General features: G+C 36.5%; 1 protein-coding gene across 1 annotated transcript in view; it reads right to left on the reverse strand.

Annotated features, from left to right (window-relative positions):
• Positions 1-20346, reverse strand: part of ZNF654 (zinc finger protein 654) — an 80497-nt gene extending 60151 nt beyond the window's left edge. Inside the window, exon 1 of the mRNA XM_059164424.1 lies at positions 20044-20346. Coding sequence (XP_059020407.1) covers positions 20044-20232 — 189 coding nt within the window. The 5' untranslated portion in view covers positions 20233-20346. The remainder of the gene's footprint in view (positions 1-20043) is intronic.
• Between the last annotated feature and the right edge of the window lie 130 nt (positions 20347-20476).

Consider the following 20476-nt stretch of genomic DNA (forward strand, 5'->3'; position numbering starts at 1 on the left):
ATACCTGACATAAACATTGTAATAGACATTGTCTTTTCCCCATCCCTTCAGTAGGATTATGTTATTCATTTGTAATATAGCTACTACATATGTAATCCCCTAACTCTGAGCGGGTAAGCCCCTAACTAACTGAGAGGGCAATAAGAGCAGTAACACCCCAGCAGCAATACATACACTTAGGGACCAAATCTTGGTTTCTGAACGCTATTCTCCATAAAAGAAACTTGGACTCCTCAAGGTCTCCACCAGCAGGCCTGAAGCAGGGAAAACACAAGATAAGACTATAACATTTTGTGGTGCCGAAGTAATGAAATTCTGAAAATGATGGGGTACAGAAACACAGGAGCCAACCTGAAGGAGCTCCTAAGTGCTATAGCTGGAACAATTTAAGCAACAAAATAAAAGATAGTATTGGACTTAAATCCATAGAACAAGATAAATATCGAGGAGTCCACAGTGATACAAATAATCAGTTAAGTAAATGTTACAGATGAGACAGCACTTCCTCACAGAAAAGTCCCAATTAATAAACAGAGAAGAAAAGAGAGATAGAGAATCAGCATTAGACAAATACACAGTAATGAATGCTGCAGACAAGAGCCACAGAGCAATGCTAGTATTTGTGGGTAAAGTTTCAGGCAAGGCCACCTGCGTTTGGCTCAGCTTATGATCCCAGAGTCCTGGAATGGAGCCCCAGGTTGGGCTCCCTGCTCAGGAGGGAGTCGGCTTTCTCTCCCTCTGCTCCTCCCCCTCAAGCTCATGTGTTCTCTCCCATTCTTGCTCACTCTCTCTCTCAAATAAATAAAGAAAATCTTAGGGGAAAAAAAAGTTTGAGGCAATGCAGAATTTGCAGTCTCAAGTTATCTCCCCCAAGACATTTATCAACTAAAAATAAAAAGACACTAACTTAAGAGAGTGCAGAAACCCCCCCAGACACAAAGTTAACCAAATCATCAAAATAAATACCACCAGTAAGTAATATAACTTATCATTATCATCAATCTCTTCAGATGGCATACCAAGAAAGAAACAATGGCATTTTTGTGGTACTTTTGCCAAAAATGCCTAAACTCATCCCAATCATGAAAAACCATCAGACAAACCCAAACTGAGGGATGTCTTACAAAAAAACTAATCAGTATTCTTCAAATGTGTCAAGGTCATGAAAGATAAAAAACTGAAGAACTGTTACACACTGGAAGAGACTAAGGGTAAGTAACAACTAAATACAATATGAGATCCAGAAATAACATCCTGGAACAGAAAAATCATCAGTGGAAAAACTGTTAAAATTTCTAATAAGGTCTATAATTTAGTGATTATTACACCATTAGTTTTTTTTTTCTTTTTTAAGATTTTATTTATTTGTCAGAGAAAGCAAGCAAGCAGGGAGAACGAATGGCAGGCAGAGGGAGAAGCAGGTTCTTGCTGAGTAAGGAATCTGATGTGGGACTCAGTTCCAGGACTCTGGGATCATGACCCAAGCTGAAGGCAGACAGACACTTAACTGAATGAACCACTCCGGTGTCCCTCATTTTAAATATTTTAGACAAACTTTGATCCTTGTCAATTTTTCATTCGATTCCAAACTCACTAGGAAGAATAATATATTAAATGCTTCCCTCATAAACATTATAACTGGCAAATAAACAAGTGAACCCCCAAATATATGCACAAGCAAACACATATGAACATCAAATCAGAATGCAGGACGCCAGTGGTATACACAGATTATGTTTGCACATAATAATGACTTAACTGTCTTGGGCTAAGCAGAGCTCTGCATCTGACTTCAATTCAGCATGGCCTAGCAAGTATGGCTGAGGCAGTGATTTTATTATTGCATTTTTTTTAAATGCCCTTTAGTTATACAGGGGTTTTATATATTAACAGATTGACAATTTTTTGTTCTTTCTGTCTGGTTTCTCAAACAACTGCAAGCCAGAGGATTAAACTGAGAAGCTGGTTAAATTCCATACGCACCTTACAACACTAGTATGTAAATTTCTAGCCTTTAAATTGTTAGTCCTGTGGAATATTACTGATCCATAAAAAAGAATGCTATTTTGCTATATGCAATGAGGTGGATGGAGCTAGAGTAATAAACCAAGCAAAATAAGTCAGTCAGAGAAAGACAAAAACTGTATAATTTCACTCGTATGTGGAATTAAGAAACAAAAAAGATGCACAAAGGGCAAAAAGAGAAAGGAAAAAAAAAATCAAGAAAGAGACTCTTAATTATAAAGAGCAAAATGATGGTTACCAAAAAGAAGAGGGTTGGAAGGATGGGGTAAATAGGTAATGGAGATTAAAGCGTGCCCTTGCTGTGATGAGCACCAGGTAAGTTATAGAACCATCAAATCACATATACTGTACATCCAGAACTAATATAACATGGTATGTTAAAAAAAAATTTCTTAATTTGATAAAAACTGAAAAATAAATAGTCCTAGATCAGCTGAACTAACTCTGTCCCTCTCCTTCTTAATTTTGTTCTGAAACAGCAGCTCTTAGATTCATGTACCTTGTCCAAAGGCTTCTAAACTCAGTGTCACAGTATGGTCTCAAGTAACTTCTGGAATTGATAAGTACATAAATCTAATTAAGGATTCAGATATGAAGATTTTATCTGAGTTCAACAAAGATGACCAGTAGATTTTATCAAGTGAACAGATGAAGAAGAGTCAGATTCCTTATTATATAGTACATAAATCATTTTCTTAGACTGGGACAGAAGAAAAATTCAATGGATTATAAATTCAAAAGGCCAAAAGAGAAATTTAAAAGGTCCATGCATCAAACACTAACTTTAGGTACCAGGTTTGCCTACTCTCAAGAACTAAATATGCTTAAAAATAATACAGTTAAAACAACAGTGGTGGAGTTAAAAAAAAAATAAAAGGAGGTAGGTTATGTTGATAAAGATGAAAGAGAGGTACTACCTTAAGAATAAGTTCACACTTAGAAAAGGCTAGATAGGGGCACCTGCATGGTTCAGTCAGTTAAGCAGTCTGACTCTTGATTTCTGCTCAGGTCATGATCTCAAAGTCATGAGATGGAGTCCTGCTTCAGGCTCTGTGCTCAGTGGAGAGTCTGCTTGAAATTCTCTCCCTCCCCTTGTCCCTCTGCTCCTTCCCTTGCTCCCTCTCTCACTTTCTCAAATAAATAAATCTTAAAAAAAAAAGACAACTAGATAGACAGGAAAAAAGGAAAAGAAAATACATATATACCAGAACTATGTGCTCTTAAAAGCAGAATTAAACGGAAAAGGATATTTTAGTTGTTCCTCATTAGAGAGGAAGGGTGACTAGTTCCAAAGGTACGTAACAGAGGAATGGAAAGTAACTTTGGATGGAAATCTAAGTGAACCAGACTAGAAATTCAACTATGGCAAGATGTTCTTTTAAAGAAATAGAAAGTCCATAACAAGAGCAAGTGAAAAACCACACCTTGAAGGCCATTACATAAGGTAACATAAAGTTTGCACAGATCTGAAGGTAAAACAAAACAAACAAAAAAACCTGGAAAATTACCTTAAAATACCAGAAGCATCATGGACATTTCAAATTACTAGTTATTATGGAGGGTAATATATGGTATGGCATGGTGCCACAATGGAAAGGGCCCAAGGGACTCAAAGTTAGGCATCAGAGAGTGAATAAGGAAAAGCAACACTGAAGAAAAACAGGAAGTCAGTCCTAGGTCTGAGGTTGCGCTGATAAAATTTTCTTTAAGTGAGGGAGATGAAGAGTGGGCAAAATTTGTTCGATAATGAATGTTTTTTAATGAACTCAGAATTCCTTGACTTTCATCTAGGATGTCGTGGGAGATCTTAAAAGAGGTAATTGTAGAACATTCAAACCTGAGCCCAAATGCAAAGAGAAAGGAAAAGGTAGACGAGAGAAGCCAACTAAAGGCTAAAATGTAAGCAAAACCAAAAACCAGGTATGTTTATCTGAAAGAGTGTAACTTACTGTTGCTAAAAGGAAATGTGACAAAAAGGAATGTTTATACTGTCAATGAAACAGAACAAATGATGCAAGGCCCAGAACAGCTAAAAGCAGGGTAAATTAAAGGTCTAGAGGAGCAAATGGCAAAAGAGATTGTTTTCACCTGGCTCTTTCAAGCACAGACATCAGGAACATCAAAAGCAGCTGCATTCTGGTACCTGTTTATGGTTATTACCCAATTAATAAAAATGTGGGGCACATCAGGAGTGCTTTTATAAAGGTTCTAGCTCAATAGGTCTGAGAATTTCAGGGAAGATGAAGGTAGCCCGGGACTAAAAATGTCTTGGCACAAGCCTGGGAACAAAGAAATCCAGAGATAAGGACAGAACACTTGGGCTTTGGAAATTGTAGGGCTGGAGTCCTGTAGAGACTGTGCCTTGAACTTTACACACTGTAAGTGACACACTATTTACAAAAGATAGTATAGAAGCTGTGCCACTAAACAGAATGCACACTTATTACAGCACAGGAATACCAGGACTACACAAAAGAAATGGAAATTAAAAGTTTTTAATATATGAAAAAAATTTAAAGGAGGAAACATCAAACATACTCTAGTGCCCCGGGCCGCCTTCCACAGAAATTGCAAACTTTGCAAGGCAGAAATTCAAATACACTTTCAAGGAAGCAGAAATGTTCAGATTAAGTGTTCCCACTGCACCCTCCCCCCAAAATATGATAAACATAAAATGGCACATTCAAACACTTGGTGAATTTTCCCAGTAAAACTTAGATAGAAGGTCTAGGTGCTGGCAGTTGGCATAACTCACTGGCACCCTAGTAGGGTTGAAACCAAAATTGATTTGATATCCTGTTTTCTGTGCACCCATCATTCCTGTGATATCACTTAAGTCTACTGGCAAAAGTAATGCATGTCAGGGCCCCTGGGTGGCTCAGTGGGTTAACCCTCTGCCTTTGGCTCATGATCTGAGTCCTGGGATCCAGCCCCACATGGGCTCTCCGCTCAGCAGGGAGCCTGCTCCCCACACCCCCCACACACACCTGCCTCTCTGCCTACTTGTGATCTCTCTGTCAAATAAAAAAATAAAATCTTAAAAAAACAAAAACTAATGCAAGTCAACTGGACTATATACTAAGTTGAAGGAATTACTGTTTTAAATTTAATGGATATTGGACTGAGTAGAGGAATACATTTTGCCCTACTGACCTTCTGGATTCTTTAAAAAATTAAGACACAAAAGAAACCGGGAGTTAAATAAGCCTCTTTTAGGGAAGTGAAAAAAGCTACTCCCAATCAGAGAAAAACCACCCAAGCTACAGCTCTTGAAAAATCCCCACCTCTGACTGTAGGGGCACATGAAATACCACTGGCTCTGATTAAGCAATATTCTGAAAGGAACAAATTTGGGATCTTACCCTCTTCAGATTCTTGGTAAACTGGATAATGGGAGACAATTCATTTGATCAAATTTGATACATTATTAGTTGACATTTGGTCCCCTGTCCCCAAATTAAAACCTGGAAAGAAATTTTAAACTTAAAAATGACTACAAGTAAGTTAACTCTCAAACACAGAAGGCTCCTGTATTAAAAAGCCTTTACTCCAAATACTAAAGTATTACTAAAAAGAGAAAAGAAATTTTGAGTTCTGTATTTCAATAAACTTTATCATCGGTTACCTGAAAATGCCTTGTTCTTAAATGAGAATGCATATCCTCAACATTAAAAAAAAATATCTGTTTTGGCTAGTGACTAACAATTCTGTTCCTTAACTCTTCAGACCCAGTAGTCAGACTGTACTGATCATTTAGATCCCTTAATTGGTCCTTCTACCATTTACTATTAATATTACCACCATATTACTAGAGACTTAAAACTAGAAACCCAATGCAAGTTCATAAAATTCTTTGTTCCTGTCTCCACATTTAACCAGATGCTAAACACTTTATTTCCATATTTCCTGAAATTGTTCTTGTCTCTCCATTTTCACTGCCACGTCAGGCCCTCAATCACTCCTTTTCTGAAATACTCCAAAAGCTTCCTTTTGTCTAGGCTTTCATTCATTACTTCATCAAGTTTATTTTAAAACAGTATTTTATGAGTAATAATGGTACCACTGTGCCCTTAAACCTAAAATTCAAATTCTAAGCCAAGATCTAGACCAACCCATTTTTTCTTTAATCTTAATATGGACCAATACTTTTCTGAATATATGTTTTAGTCCAGTGGTTCTCAAACTTTAGTATGCATCAGAATCATGGGAGGTTTGTGAAAAAACAGACTGCTGGGCCCCAGCCCAAGTTTCAAGATTCTCTAAGTCTGGGGTGGGGCCAAGAATGTGCATTACTAATAAGTCTTCACACTCTACTGCAGGTCTAGGGAATCACACTTTCAAGAACCACAGCCCTACACAATTAACTACCCCCATTCATAAATACATCAATATCATCTACTTTTTAACAAATTATCTCCTCTACTTATACTTTCCTCCTCCTCATACCACTTCCTTTTTCATGTCTACATTTTAATACTAACAATTTTTTAAGACTCAATTCAAATGTTACCTCGTCCACTAAAACTTTCTCAAATTACGACTATTAGAAATAGTCTCTCCAGCTGAACTTGGAGAGGACTTAATATACATTGTGTTAGTGGGACTAGCCACCATTTCGCTGTTTTAGGTTTATTTATATTTACTCATTCATTTATTCTAAACTTACTGAGTACTTACTGTGTACCAAGTACTCTCATGCTTTCATTTTTAGTAGAAGGAAAACTGGTACACAAATATACATTAGATGGTGTTAAGTACCTTGGAAAACAAAACTCTAGGTAAACGGAAAAGAGAATGCTAGAGATAGGATGCTACCTTATACTTTCAGTGGGGTGTTCAAGGAAGGCTTCCATCTCTTATAAAAGGATATTTGAGGAGGGGCCTAGAGCAAACCATATAGAAATCCAAACGAAAAGTGTTTCTGACAGACAAAACAAAAGCCAATTGCCAAGGCCAAGGGCAGGGGCATATGTATTCAAGTTAAAGGAAGGGCAAAAATGCTAGTGCAGTTGAAGGTAATTAGTGGAGGCAAAGAGTATTATGAGACTAGTCAAAGAGATAGACAAGAGCCGATCATGAAGCACTATAGTCCACTATAAGAATTTTGGCTTTTTGAGACAGAAAGCATGGAAGGTTTAGAAGAGATCTCACGTATCTTTAAAGGGATCACTTTGGTTGTGTGGAAAATAAACAAAAAAAACTGGAAGCAGGAGATAAAATAATCCAGAGAAAAGATAACTGTGGTTTAGATCCAGGTCATAACAGTGCGTTGTCAGATAGGTCTTTTCTCCCTTATCAGATGTTTCAGTTCCTTAAAGGCAAAAGTTGTGACTTTTTTCCTTCTTAAATCCCCTATAATCATTAAAATGAAGCTTTTCACATAGTTTACAGACAATTTTTTTAAGAATACTTTCTATAACACTTCAATGGTACTTTATTTATCTAGATCTATGCCTAAAATAATTAAGGATAATTCTACTGGTATTAAGAAAAAGTAAGTTATATACTATCTGAAAGACACATATGCAGCATTTTAAAAGCACCTATTAATTTATGAGTACTTAATAATTGAAAGTAAATTCAAAGTATAAAAGAGAGAACACAGGGCACCTGGGTGGCTCAGTGTTTATAAAGCCTCTGCCTTTGGCTCAGATCATGATCCCAAGGTCTTGGGATCAAGCCCCACATCGGGCTCTCTGCTAAGCAGGGAGCCTGCTTCCCCCCTTCTCTCTGCCTGCCTCTCTCTCTGCCTACTTGTGATCTCTGTCAAATAAATAAAAATAAAAATAAATAAATTAAAAAAAAAATTCTGAATCAAAGACAACAGACCAAAAGACCACATATCTGATAATCCCGTTCGTATGAAATGTCCAGAAAAGACAAATTTAGAAAAACAGAAAACAGATCAGTGACCTACAGTGAAACTGCAGATTAGCTGTAAACAAAGTATAGGGACTTTATGGGAGTGATAAAAGAGAAAAAAAGAATCTAAAAAACTCTTAAAGAGTTTAAGAACAGAATGACTTCCGCTAATATAGAAAATTAAGAAACTATAAATACAGTAATTTTTTTCATAAAAAATCAAGAAAAGTTAAGGAGCAGCATAGTTAGAGCTAAGTGCCAAGAAGCAAAAATTGCATATCCACTCTAAGTATATAAGCATAAGATGACACAGGAAATCAAAATAATAAAAGGATAAATGAATTTTAAGATCCTCATAACTTAGTTCTACCTACTTTTTTACAACTTTCTCCTTTCTAGAAGAGTTTGGATTATGTATGAAAGCAAATCATCCACATACATATATACTGTCCACATATAACCACTACATCATGGTGTATTTCCCTTTTCAAGCTGTGTGACTTGGGGTTAGTTGCTTAATCTCTCTGAGTCTCACCTGCACTATTCATAAAATGAAGATTAAAAATAGTATCTATCTCACAGGGTTGTTGCAAAGAATAAATGAGAATCTAGGACATGGGCTGACATACTTTTTCTTAAAGAGCCAAAAAGCAGCTTATGGACCATACATGCTCTATCCCAACTACTCAACCCTGCTGTTGTATCATGAAAGCAGTCATAGGAAATGTAAAAATGAATGTGCAATACTGCTTATGTCACAATGGCTTACAGCAAAGGTTCATAACTTTTTGATGTTTGGGGATTGTTGTTGAGATGTGTTGTGTTTTTTTAGCAAGTTTTGAAATTCTTAAAGAGAATATGACATAAACAAAAAACAGACCAAAAATATCTTCAGTCTTATTCAACAAGGAAATGGCAAATACAGCTTTTTGCAAACAATTTCAGAGAGTTCACAGACCTTCTGAAGTATACGAATGGTCCTATATTATATCATCAAAAAATCCTATTTCTAGGGGCGCCTGGGTGGCTCAGTGGGTTAAGCCTCTGCCTTCGGCTCAGGTCATAATCTCAGGGTCCTGGGATGGAGCCCCACATCCGGCTTTCTGCTCAGCATGGAGCCTGCTTTCCTCTCTCTCTCTCTCTCTGCCTGCTGCTCTACTTGTGATCTCTCTCTCTGTGTCAAATAAATAAAATCTTAAAAAAAAAATCCTATTTCTAATGAAGTGGCTCAATTATCTTCACCACTCCTGCCTTCTCTAAAAAATACATATGAGCACAGTGAGACCGCACCAGCCTACGTTCAAGCTATATAATCCTATTACAAATTTTCTACCTAAATTTTTTTGTATTATTATATTTTCCTAGGTCATTATATAGTCATCGAACACATCATTTTTTAAGGCTAAATAACAGTTTATGGGGGCTAAAAAGTTTTCAACTATTTTAGATGTTCTGGCTGCTTTTGTATTTTCAATTTATTCCTTTCATTAATTATAATTAATATTATGATAAATAGTCTTATATCCAAATTTATATTTCCTCAAAAGTTAATGCTTAAGGAAAAATACTAAGCCAACAGGTAAAAATAATTTTTAATGTTTGTAATATATTTTGATGAATAGTGGTCCAGAAAGGTTGTGGTGATATTTACTCCCACAGCTGAAAATGAGCTGTCCATTTCACTAAACCCTCATAAACATGAAATATGAATTTTAGACTTAACTTTTTACCTGAGAGACCTTTAGGCAAGAGTTTTCAAAACATGGTAAAAGGAAAGATAATTAAGCTCTAAAATACATACCCACTGTATCCTAGATTAGTAAGAATTCCACATCTACACAAGGTTATAGCTAAGTAATATGTACAGACTTTAACCATTGAAGATAAGTATCTGAAACACATTCCATACTCTCCTGCCTTCAAAACACAATAACATAATTTGCAATGACGCAGAACTAGAAGATAGATGGAACAGATGGATGGAACTAGAGGGTATTATGCTGAGGGAAGTAAGTCAATCAGAGAAAGCCAATTATCATATGATCTCCCTGATATGAGGAATTTGAGAAGAAACATTGGGGGTTTGGGGGGTAGGGAAGGAAAAAATGAAACAATATGGGATCTGGAGGGAGACAAACTGTAAGAGATTCTTAATCTCACAAAACAAACTGAGGGGTGGGGGGTTAAAGAGAGGGTGATTAAGGGCATTGGGGAGGTTATGTACTATGGTGAGTGCTGTGAAGTGTGTAAGCCTGACAATTCACAGACCTGTACCCCTGGGGCCAATAATACACTATATGTTAATAAAAAAAAATGTTGTATTAGTTGTTACACAAATAAGATGCCCTATTATCCAAATAGAAAAACAATAACAACAACATGATAACATAAAATAAGTCAGAACTCTTGCATTTTAAAAATAAATACTATAGTGAGCCACTGCTTCTGAGAGAAGTATATCCCATTTAGGTGGGTTTAGAAAAACAAAAGAAATAAAAGGGTTGAGAATCACTTCTTAACGGGAATTTCTGATAGCTTAAGTTTGATTTTTTTTTCTCTTTTACATTTATGAACATCTTTAGTTTCTGCTGCCTTGACTTTTTAATCACTATTTCTACTCAGTCCACAACTGCTTTATTAAATACATATACAGAGATGTTACGATACCAAATGCATATTCCTAGGTACAGTATAATGTAAGTGTATACTGAAATGGCTAAAAACATACAGGCTCTGGACAGTCAGGCTGGCCAGATTCCACTCTGACAATCACATACTATCTACAGTGCTTTAGTCAAGCCATTAACTCTCTCGGTCTTAAGTTTCCTGATCTGTAAAATGGGAACAGGGCCACACAACCTATAGGGTAATGGATTAGGTGATAAGACAAATGAAAGGATTCTTATGATGATGTGAGGTAATAAAATGCCTACGTCATGAAATGAAGTGAGACGAATGACAAGGGCAATGTGACTTTTTGACAATATGTCAAAAGGAGGATCATCTGCTTCTGGACCACAGCTGACCTCAGGTAACTGAAAACACAGAAAATGAAACCATGGATAAAGGGGCTACTATACTGACATAACTGCTTCTCTACCTTCTCTCTTTCCTCATTTGACTTCTCTGTACCATTTTTTACCCCAAATGAAGCCAGAAAATGAGCCTGTGTCCTTCTTTCTCAAAGTTAATTAACTGATCAATTACAACACTCAACCTCAAATGAATATAACTAATCATGTAACTAGTCATGCCTTCACCTATGCAGATAAGCACTGCTGAACAAAAGTGTAGACTAGTGGTACTCCACATTAATAATCAGCAAATTCAAATGGTTCTGTAGGTCAATTCAACCTACCTCTCTAAGAAGCTACCATTTTAGACCCCCATTTGCCTTAAACCTCCAACCAGCACCATGTACATTCAACAGATACACTTTTCCTGCTACCCCAAAGCTCCTACATAAAGCAAACCCTCCATTTGTACTTTGAATCTTAATCTTCCTTCCCCTTTTGGAATCTTATTTTATAGATTATCCCTTCTTTCTTTTGTAGATTTACCTCATCCTCAAACTACTCCACTCTGACTTCTGCTCCTATCACTGTGTCAAAACAGCTCTGCTTAAAATCACCAAAGACCTCTCTGTGTTAATTCAATGGTTGGATCTCAATAGCTTTCAATGTCAAGTACCATTCACTCCATCCTGAAACATTCTCTTCCATTGACTTCTCTGATACCATAGTTACTTGGTATTCTCCAATCTCTTTAACTAATCCTTCTCAGATTTCATTTGAAGACTCAATCTTTTCTAACAGGAAATTTAACTGTGGAGTTGCTGAAGGTTCATTTCTAAGTCCTCCCTCTTTTGCCATTCCATATTGTCTCCCCATATTCATTCATCCACATGGCTTCAAATACCATCCATCCACATAGCTAGGATGACCAGATCTCACTTCAGCACTCTGGATTCTATAAATTCAGCTATCTCTAAGATCCCTCTTGGCTAAGGCAAAGGCATCTTAAATTCAACATGTTCAACTAAACCAAAAACTCCCAGCAAACCTCAACTTGCCCAAGAATCCAAAAATAGGCAAGCGTCTTATTAAGCCCTATTTTATTGTATTATATACCTATTCTTTGAAGAACTAATCAAAGTTATAATTGTACACAAAAACAATGCCTGTTTGCTTACTTCTACAGACCTAGTGCCTTATATAACTGACAAGCTTCAACTATAATATCAATGACTTTTTTTCCTACTGCCTAGATGTGAAAGCCTTTCAGCTATTTTCATACTCACTTCTGCTTTGAAGAGTTGAGTGTACCCAGTGTTTGATACAGTGTTTGGTGCGGGGTACTAGACTTTAGGATAGTATGTGACAAATTATACAGACAGAACTCCTCTCACGTTGAGTTTGTCAGCGGTATTCCACCACGGCTCTAACCAGGTGACATTGATTGGGTCTCATACTAGGAATAGACCCACGGTGAATAGAATATACTGCTGAAATAATGAGCTGACCTGTCAGAGAAATAGGGAGCTAAGAAATCAATGTGATATATATTATATGAAGGCTAAAGATAACCTATCTAGTATTAGATTTATTGGAAATTACAAAACTTAAAAATACTCTCTAATTTAGATGAGGTACTACTATAACTACAATGTAACCAGAATTAATATTTCGTTAAGTAAACTAGTTTAGATTTTAAATGTTTTACTATTCTTACCACTGCATATTAATGCACTTAAAATAGTATACCAATTAACCATAGTTTACTGATCTTATTTATGTTTTCAAATAACTTACATTGATTTTACCATAGCTTTCTTAAATTCATTAAAGTTCTCTTTTTGTTTGTGATCACTAAGGTATAGTTTAGTACTTTTTGGCAGAAAAATCAAGATTCAGTGCCAACAATAATAGTACAACTGGTGCCTCACTTGTGTTTGGCAGAACTACAAATGATGGTATCATTAAAATACTTAAAAGCAAAGAACTTCATTTAAAAATATTTTCTCCTACCATTTTATCTACAAAGTTAAAACTGAGATTAACTTTTTTTAAGCCAGTATGATGGGTGGTTATTAGAAAGCAATATGGACATATTTTTAATGCAAGATTGTGTAAAAAGAAGTTATTTAAATTTAGTTTCATTGGTTAACCTAAAATGATCTTTGTAAGTTCACATAACCGATTCATTTTTTTTAAAGTTACATACTCTTAGTAAACAAGGAGTTCACATTTTATCATACTCAAGTAATCTGGCATTTACAGCATTTATTCACAGAAAATAAGACAGGAAGGTAGGAAGAGTAAAAAATAAAGTGTTTTTTATACTTTTATTTTTCCTCTGATTATAAAGATAGTTGGTTTAATCAAGAAAATATAAAAAAATTAATAAGTATAAATAAAATAATCAAATTCAGCTATAAATTTATCATGAAGAAGTTCTCCATTTATTAACAATTTGGTATATTTCTTTTCAGTCTTTTTTATTTTCAAAAATGGAATTACCCTTTCCTATGCCTTTTCAGTAGATACTACAGCATGAACAGTTTCCCATTTGAATAAATATTTAAAAATATGTCTCTCAGGAGAACATAGGATTCCACTACATGTAACTATTCCCCTAACTTTGGTCATTAAAGCTATTGTCAAGGATTTGCTATCATAAATAATGTCATAAGGAACAATAAGTACCATTCAATTCTGAAAGTCAATTTAAAACACATTAAACAAAAACAGCACCAAAGCATTTAGCTCCCCAAATATAGCCATCAAGATTTAGGATTCACTTTGCTTTGTTTTTCCTAATTATAATAAATTAATGTGTTTCCATGGAATTCACCTTTTATGAACACTGCAAATGTCCCAAATGTGTCAAATTTTGAAAACCATTTTTAAAAAGCTGAAGTTTTAATTTGCAATTTAGTAATATAAATTATTTTGCCAAAAAGAACACACAAAGTAAATCTGTGTGATGAAACTATTTCTAGCTCCGAATATTCACTACAAAGTACAACAGGAAGTAGGATACTCCTTTTCAAAAGTAAGTTAATCACTTTGAATTAGTTTCAGTTCTTTCCCTTTTCATCATCTTTCATGTCTATTATTCTTTATTGAGCTGAAAAATGAATTTGAGATTTCTAGTTAAATATGGCAGATTGAACACACATTTATTTCTGTTCCCACTTGAAAAATCCACTGAAATAATAGTAAAAATATTTTTGTTTCAAAAGACCTAAACCCACAAGGAGGAAAACAATGAAGAGAAAAGATGACAACATTCAGATAGCTATTATTTAGAAAGGAGGGAGGGAATTCAGGAACAAGTTAATTTGTACTGAAGAACACCAGAAAATCTCAGGAATTTGAAATACCATGTATCTTCAAAAGTGGAGGTGAGAGTGAAAAACAGTATGTTCAAAGTCCCCCCTAGATCCCTTCCCCTACCAGATCAATGGAAACTCGGGATTCTCTGAAGAGGCTGAACTCTAAGAGGCTCGGGAAATGGGCAGAGGAGGAAGGGGTTAGAAGGAAGGGAAGCAATAAAGAGGAAAGTCGGGAGCGGTAGTAAAATCAAAGTGTACAAACTGAAGAGTGAGTCTGTAAGGTACTCCCTACCCTCACCATTAACTAGACTAACTGATCATATCCCTAACGAGGAAAAAAATTATAAACATGGAGGTAAAAATCCTAAGAGCTAAAATAGTTGTAAGTAACTGCCTCCAGGGAATATGTGGATTAAGAATGGGACAGAGTATGACTGCAGCTTTTTATGATAAACTGGGGGGGAGGGGGGGCACGGAGACAAGACACGACTGGTAGCCTAATATCCTAATATCCTTGTTTTCTTCTCCCTTACTAGCAGAATCAAAGACATGTGTTTATCAGGAAAAATAATATGAAAAAATATTAAAAATTCCTAACTTTTTTTTTTTCAAATGGGGATAGCTAACAAGGTAGAAATTGAAGTCACTGAGTAGGATTTAGGCAATGTATGTCTTACCCAGACACACCCTGTTCCTACTACTTAGAACTCAGATGTGATGGCTGGAACTCCAGCAATTATCTAGAGTCACGAGGCAAACTTGAGATAAGACAACAATGACTGATAAGAAAAAGCAAATGATGGCACTATGATGATAAAGCCACCATATCATTTCCATACTATCCATTCAAGACTTTTCACATAAAAAATAAATGTATACAACTGTTTAAGCTCTTTAAGTCAGGTTTCTATTAGAAGCAAAATTCAATTCCTGATATTTAAGACCTTTTAAAATAAATACATATAAAAATTTATAAAAATTCAAAATAAAAAATAATCCCAATTAATATCATGAATTGTTAATAATGTATTCTTATACCCTAAGAAACTACTCAACTATAAATACTATGTAAATTCTATATTAAGACTAAAAAATAAAGACCATATTTTCCAAAAACAATTAAATTTTTTAATTTCTCTAGGGGCGCCTGGCTGGTTCAGTTGGAAGAGCACACAACCCTTGATCTCAGGGTCATGATGAGTTTAAGCCCCACGTTGTGTGTAGAGATTACTTAAATAAATAAAACTTTAAAAAAAAAAGCTTAAATTTTAATTTCTCTAAAGAGACATTAGCATGTATTTTTAAAAATGTATTTTTGCCATTTGTATCAGTATTACAGACATAAAGTATCCACTGAGTTTCAAAGTAAGGTTATAGTGGGGTTTCTCAACATTGGCACTACTGGTATTTTGGGTCGGATAATTCTTCGTTGTTGGAGCTGCCCTGTGCATGTTCAACAGCCTCCCTGGCCGCTACCCACATAATGCCAATAGCAACCCCCAATGAAGACAAAAATAACTCTAGACTTAAAGAAGGTCCCCTGAAGAAACAAAATCTGAGAAAATGTAGTTGTTTCTGCACATCATTTAGTATTTCATCAGAGTCTTCTAGTTAAATAACAGAATTTTAGAAATGTAACATTCCTAAATTTTCTCTAAATTTTATTGTGGGATACAAACTATAAATGATCTACAGATTAGATTATCTCTCCTGTCCCTCTTAAACCATCAGAGGATTTTGCACTACAGAAATATTAATAGCTTCTACCTATTTAATCTTATCTACATGCCACACAGAGTACTAAGCACTTCAGGTTCATTCTCTCCTTTTCTACTCATGACATCCTCATGGGATGGCTAGTAACCCTAATGTAGTAAAAAAAAAACAATTTAAAATCTATTTTAGGAGCGCCTGGGTGGCTCAGTGGGTTAAAGCCTCTGCCTTCAGCTCAGGTCATGATCCCAGGGTCCTGCTGGGATCGAGCCCCCGCATCGAGCTCTCAACTAGGCGGGGAGACTGCTTCCTCCTCTCTCTCTGCCTGCCTCTCTGCCTACTTGTGATCTTTGTCTGTCAAATAAATAAATAAAATCTTTTAAAAAAAAATCTATTTTAATCAACATATCAAAGTATTTCCAGAAATATTTCTTTATTACTCACTATATTCTTTCTGGCACTAAACTAAGAACAAAGTACCTTAACTTGCTAGTATATAAATTTATGATGAAAACAATTCAATATACCTACAACAAGGTAAGTTGAATTATTACAACCATCATATATTAGAGAAATAATTCACAGTACCAAAGAAGTCAGAGAAATGATAATTACCTATTTCTTCAAATATTTTTTATACTGTGGCATAATGAAAGAGAACTTTTAAAATTTTTCATCCATGCTCCCTGAGTACTTTCAGTAACTACTTTTCCCCTTTACACAACTTGCCCCCAAAAATTCCTTTTATAATTATTTGAAAAATTTTTAGATGATTTACTTACTTGACAGAGAGTAGAAGCAGGGGGAGCCCCAAGGGGAGCAGCAGTGGGAGAGGGAGAAGCTGAGCAGGGAGCCCCATGTGGGGCTCAATCCCAGTACCCTGAGATCATGACCTGAACTGAAGGCAGAGACAACATATTGAGCCACCCAGGCGTCCCCTGAGGATTTATTTGTAATTTCAGTTTGCACTTCAGTAGAAATTGAGGCTGGGTTCAAATCCTGGCTTGCCCACTTACTGGAACTTAAGACAAGCTAACTTGTTTAGGCCTCAATTTCTATTTTGTAACTTGCATAATAAGACCAATATGAAGGATTTAATAGTTAGTGGGCCCTCGATATAAATTGTATTCCCCCCTCCTTCCCTCCTTAAAGCAAATGAAGTATCAGTTAAGGGCCAATTCTATTTAAGCATTTGTTCAGAATCTACAGATAAGAGCCCAGGGAGATGTGACAAAAAGTTAGTCCAGCATTAGACCATGTAACTATTTGGAAACCAGCACTTTCAGTATCTCAAATTCATCATCTCAAAATTAGCTGAAATCTCAGGGGCTATTCCCTTAGTTTAAAATTTTATAATTACTGGTATTGCTTCTCAAATAGAAAAGTATATCATTAAAGTACTGAGTGTAGGCATAATTTATCACATATATTATCTACTGTCTTCTGTTTTACTTCTCCTTGTGGTAAAAGACACAAGAAGCTCTCTTTTTAAGTGCTCCTTCCTCTCTCCCTTCACCCACACAACTAACTGCCAAGACATTTTGATTCATATTTCTCTCTGAAAGGAAGATAAATTGGAGCCTTTCTTCTCAACACCACAAGGCTCTGTGTATAATTCATGTATTTAGTTAACTGTCAACCACCCAAGTGTATATTATCCATTTCATAGATTACCCATGATTAAGTAATTTACTAATGAATATATGTTACTTAATATTATTCTTAGTAAACATTAGGAAACCAAATGCTTAAAAAGAAACAATCTTTGGGAATTAGTTATATGATCCACTGCTTCTCTTACTGGCAAATAAAACAGAACTACTACACTAGGATCATATTAATCAACAGATAAAATTCAACTTAATACAGATAATCCTTTATTCCATCTTAAAGTCTTAATACAAAAAAAAATTTCACAAGGCTCACCTGCAAGGTAGAACTAGGGCAGGAACCCTAAGAACAGATCTACTGGTAATCTGAAGTACTATAAAATATGTAATGAGGTTTCAGGTAAAAGTCGGTAACATGAAAGTATTCAATATAACTTAACTCATAACTTAGCAATATAAAATAAAAGTTTGTTAAGTATTTCCTGTTTAGTTTATTTTCTTGGATATTTAGGAGGTACTGGAGAGTTTTATAGAACCATCAACTTTATTTGTTCTTAAAATAATTTACTTTCATTGTTCAGATGCTGTATTTCACAGGCTAAATTTACTAATTTGTTCTTAAAACTGATTTCAAGATACAGAAGAGTAGTTAAAAGTTTTACAAAAATGTCTCGCCCTCAAAATTTCAAATTCTACAGAAATTAACAGTTATCTGATCAAGTAAATTAACAAAGCTAAATGTAACCAAAACCAAGTTGCTCATTAATGATATAAAAGCAAAACAGAAAAAAATGAAAAGACCTTCTGCCATTGAATATATTAAAAAAATCAAATGTAACCTAATTTTCAGAAATTTTAAATACCATAGATACAAAGTCTACCTGTAACATGGTTTCTACATATAAAATACACAGTTAGACAATAAGTACTGTAAAGACACTGATCTCTAAATCCAGTGAAAGCCAATACCAAAAAAAAAAAAAAAAAAAAGAAAAAAATTTTTCAAGAAAAATAGAGAACAATGCCAAAGAAAATCGACACACTTTATACCAAGACAATTTCCACCTTCAAACCAACTTATCTATGGATGTGGGAGGGAGTAAAAAAAAAAATTTTTTTATTTAAGCTAAAATGTTAAAAACTTACCTGAAAATGTCAACTCTGTCCTTTTTCTTTCAATGCTTGTAAAGGCATAAAATCAAATTTCAGCAAACACAATAACCACTTCTTGTTAACTTTATTCCTACTTGTTACCACAATGAAATGAAGCTAAATTCAATTAATATGTAAAAGATTCAAATCCTTTACATATTCCCTCATTTAATTACTCTCCCTATTTGGAAGAAGAGGAAACTAAGGCACAAAATGATTAAGTAACTTGCAGGTTACTCAGGTTACGGGGTAACAAAACTAGGAAGTGGTGGAGCCATGATTTGAACCCTATACCTCCAAGATAACAAACAAATTAAAAAAGGAATGGAGTGTTCAAGGAGTGTTAAAAAAAATTACAAAACAGTTTGCAAAACAAGAGTGTTGTGAACGAGAACGAAAATTTTAAACTATATATACATGTAGATGTGAATGTAAATTACACAAATTTTACCCCTAGACAAGTACTTTGTTGTTCTAATATTTGATTACGGTCAAACACTCCTAACTACATCAAATCGTAGTGGCAGATTACCAAGTAAATAATTTACCGTCACCGTCCGGACATTGTATTTTACAAGCTACATAAAATACATTGTAATTTAAAACATGGAAGGGGGTGGTGAGGTAAGCCGAGCAATAGTTTAAGGAAAACTACTTTCTCTACCAGTCGTTTATTAGAAAAGGGAGTACGTAGGTCGGGGAACCAGGGTAAGACAAGGTAAGATGACAATCACACAGCCTTAACCCCACCTCCCAAAAAAGTAACAGTGGGTCAGCACCTGAACCGACTGGAGAACTGGCCCACTGGGATCTCGTGAGGGGATGACAGGAGACCCTGGCAGAGGGGGAGGGGTGGCGATGACAGGAGAGGGGGCGGTAGAGAGATGGCATGCCACCCATCTCCGAAAAAGGGGAGAATACGGGGGGCAAGGGGCGGAGAAGGGAAGGCAGGAAATGTTGCCAGAGATTCCAAATGAGGTGAGAAGGAACTGGGTAGGAAACCCAAGAAGGCGGGACCCTCGGGCAGAGAGGGGGGTCTGTTCGGAGCAGAGGAGGCATGTCAGTACACAGCCTTCCTGCCAGCTGACCCTCCTTCCCTCTAGTCCCTCTACCCCTGACAAACTCTCACTTTCTCAGCAACCCTAAACCCGCGGGTCATCCCAGTCCCGCTCCCTGCCCCCCACCCCAAGCCGGATAGGTGGAGAAGGGAGCTTCACTCTCTCTCCTTGTTGGTCTGGGGGAGCGAACACCGGACACAGCCCTGATTCGAGAACAAGAAGGGCAGGAGACGCAAGGAGGCCCAGGACCCGGGTGACAAGTCCGGGCGGCCGACGGGAGCCTCACCTGACAGAAGCGTCGGCAGTAATCCCGACTGCTGATCCCAAAGCCGCCGACACCGCAGCTGCCGCCGCCAGCGCCACCTCTACCGTCGCCCGCAGCTCTAAACCCAACAGGGCCTGGCGGGGACTCCACAATGGCCACGAGCTCTTCTCCGAGGCGTTCGGCCTCTTGATCGCTCTCTTCCTCCGCCATGAGGCTCTCGCCGCCCAGCGCGTACCAGCCCCTACGCCGCCGCCGCTGTAGCTGCCTCGGCTAACCTCCTCCTCCTCTAGTTCCCTCCCCCTTCCCTCCGCCCCAGCCGGACAGGGGCCTCTCGGCTGGCTCTACTTCCGGCTCCGCCCACCCACGCCCCCAGTTTTCATTGGAGAAGTCTAGCCGCCAATCATACACATGCCCACCCTTCCATTCCCATTGGCCAAATCAGCCGTCGGTTTGA

The sequence above is a fragment of the Mustela lutreola genome, chromosome 2 (genome assembly GCF_030435805.1).
Source record: "Mustela lutreola isolate mMusLut2 chromosome 2, mMusLut2.pri, whole genome shotgun sequence".
Lineage (NCBI taxonomy): Eukaryota > Metazoa > Chordata > Mammalia > Carnivora > Mustelidae > Mustela > Mustela lutreola.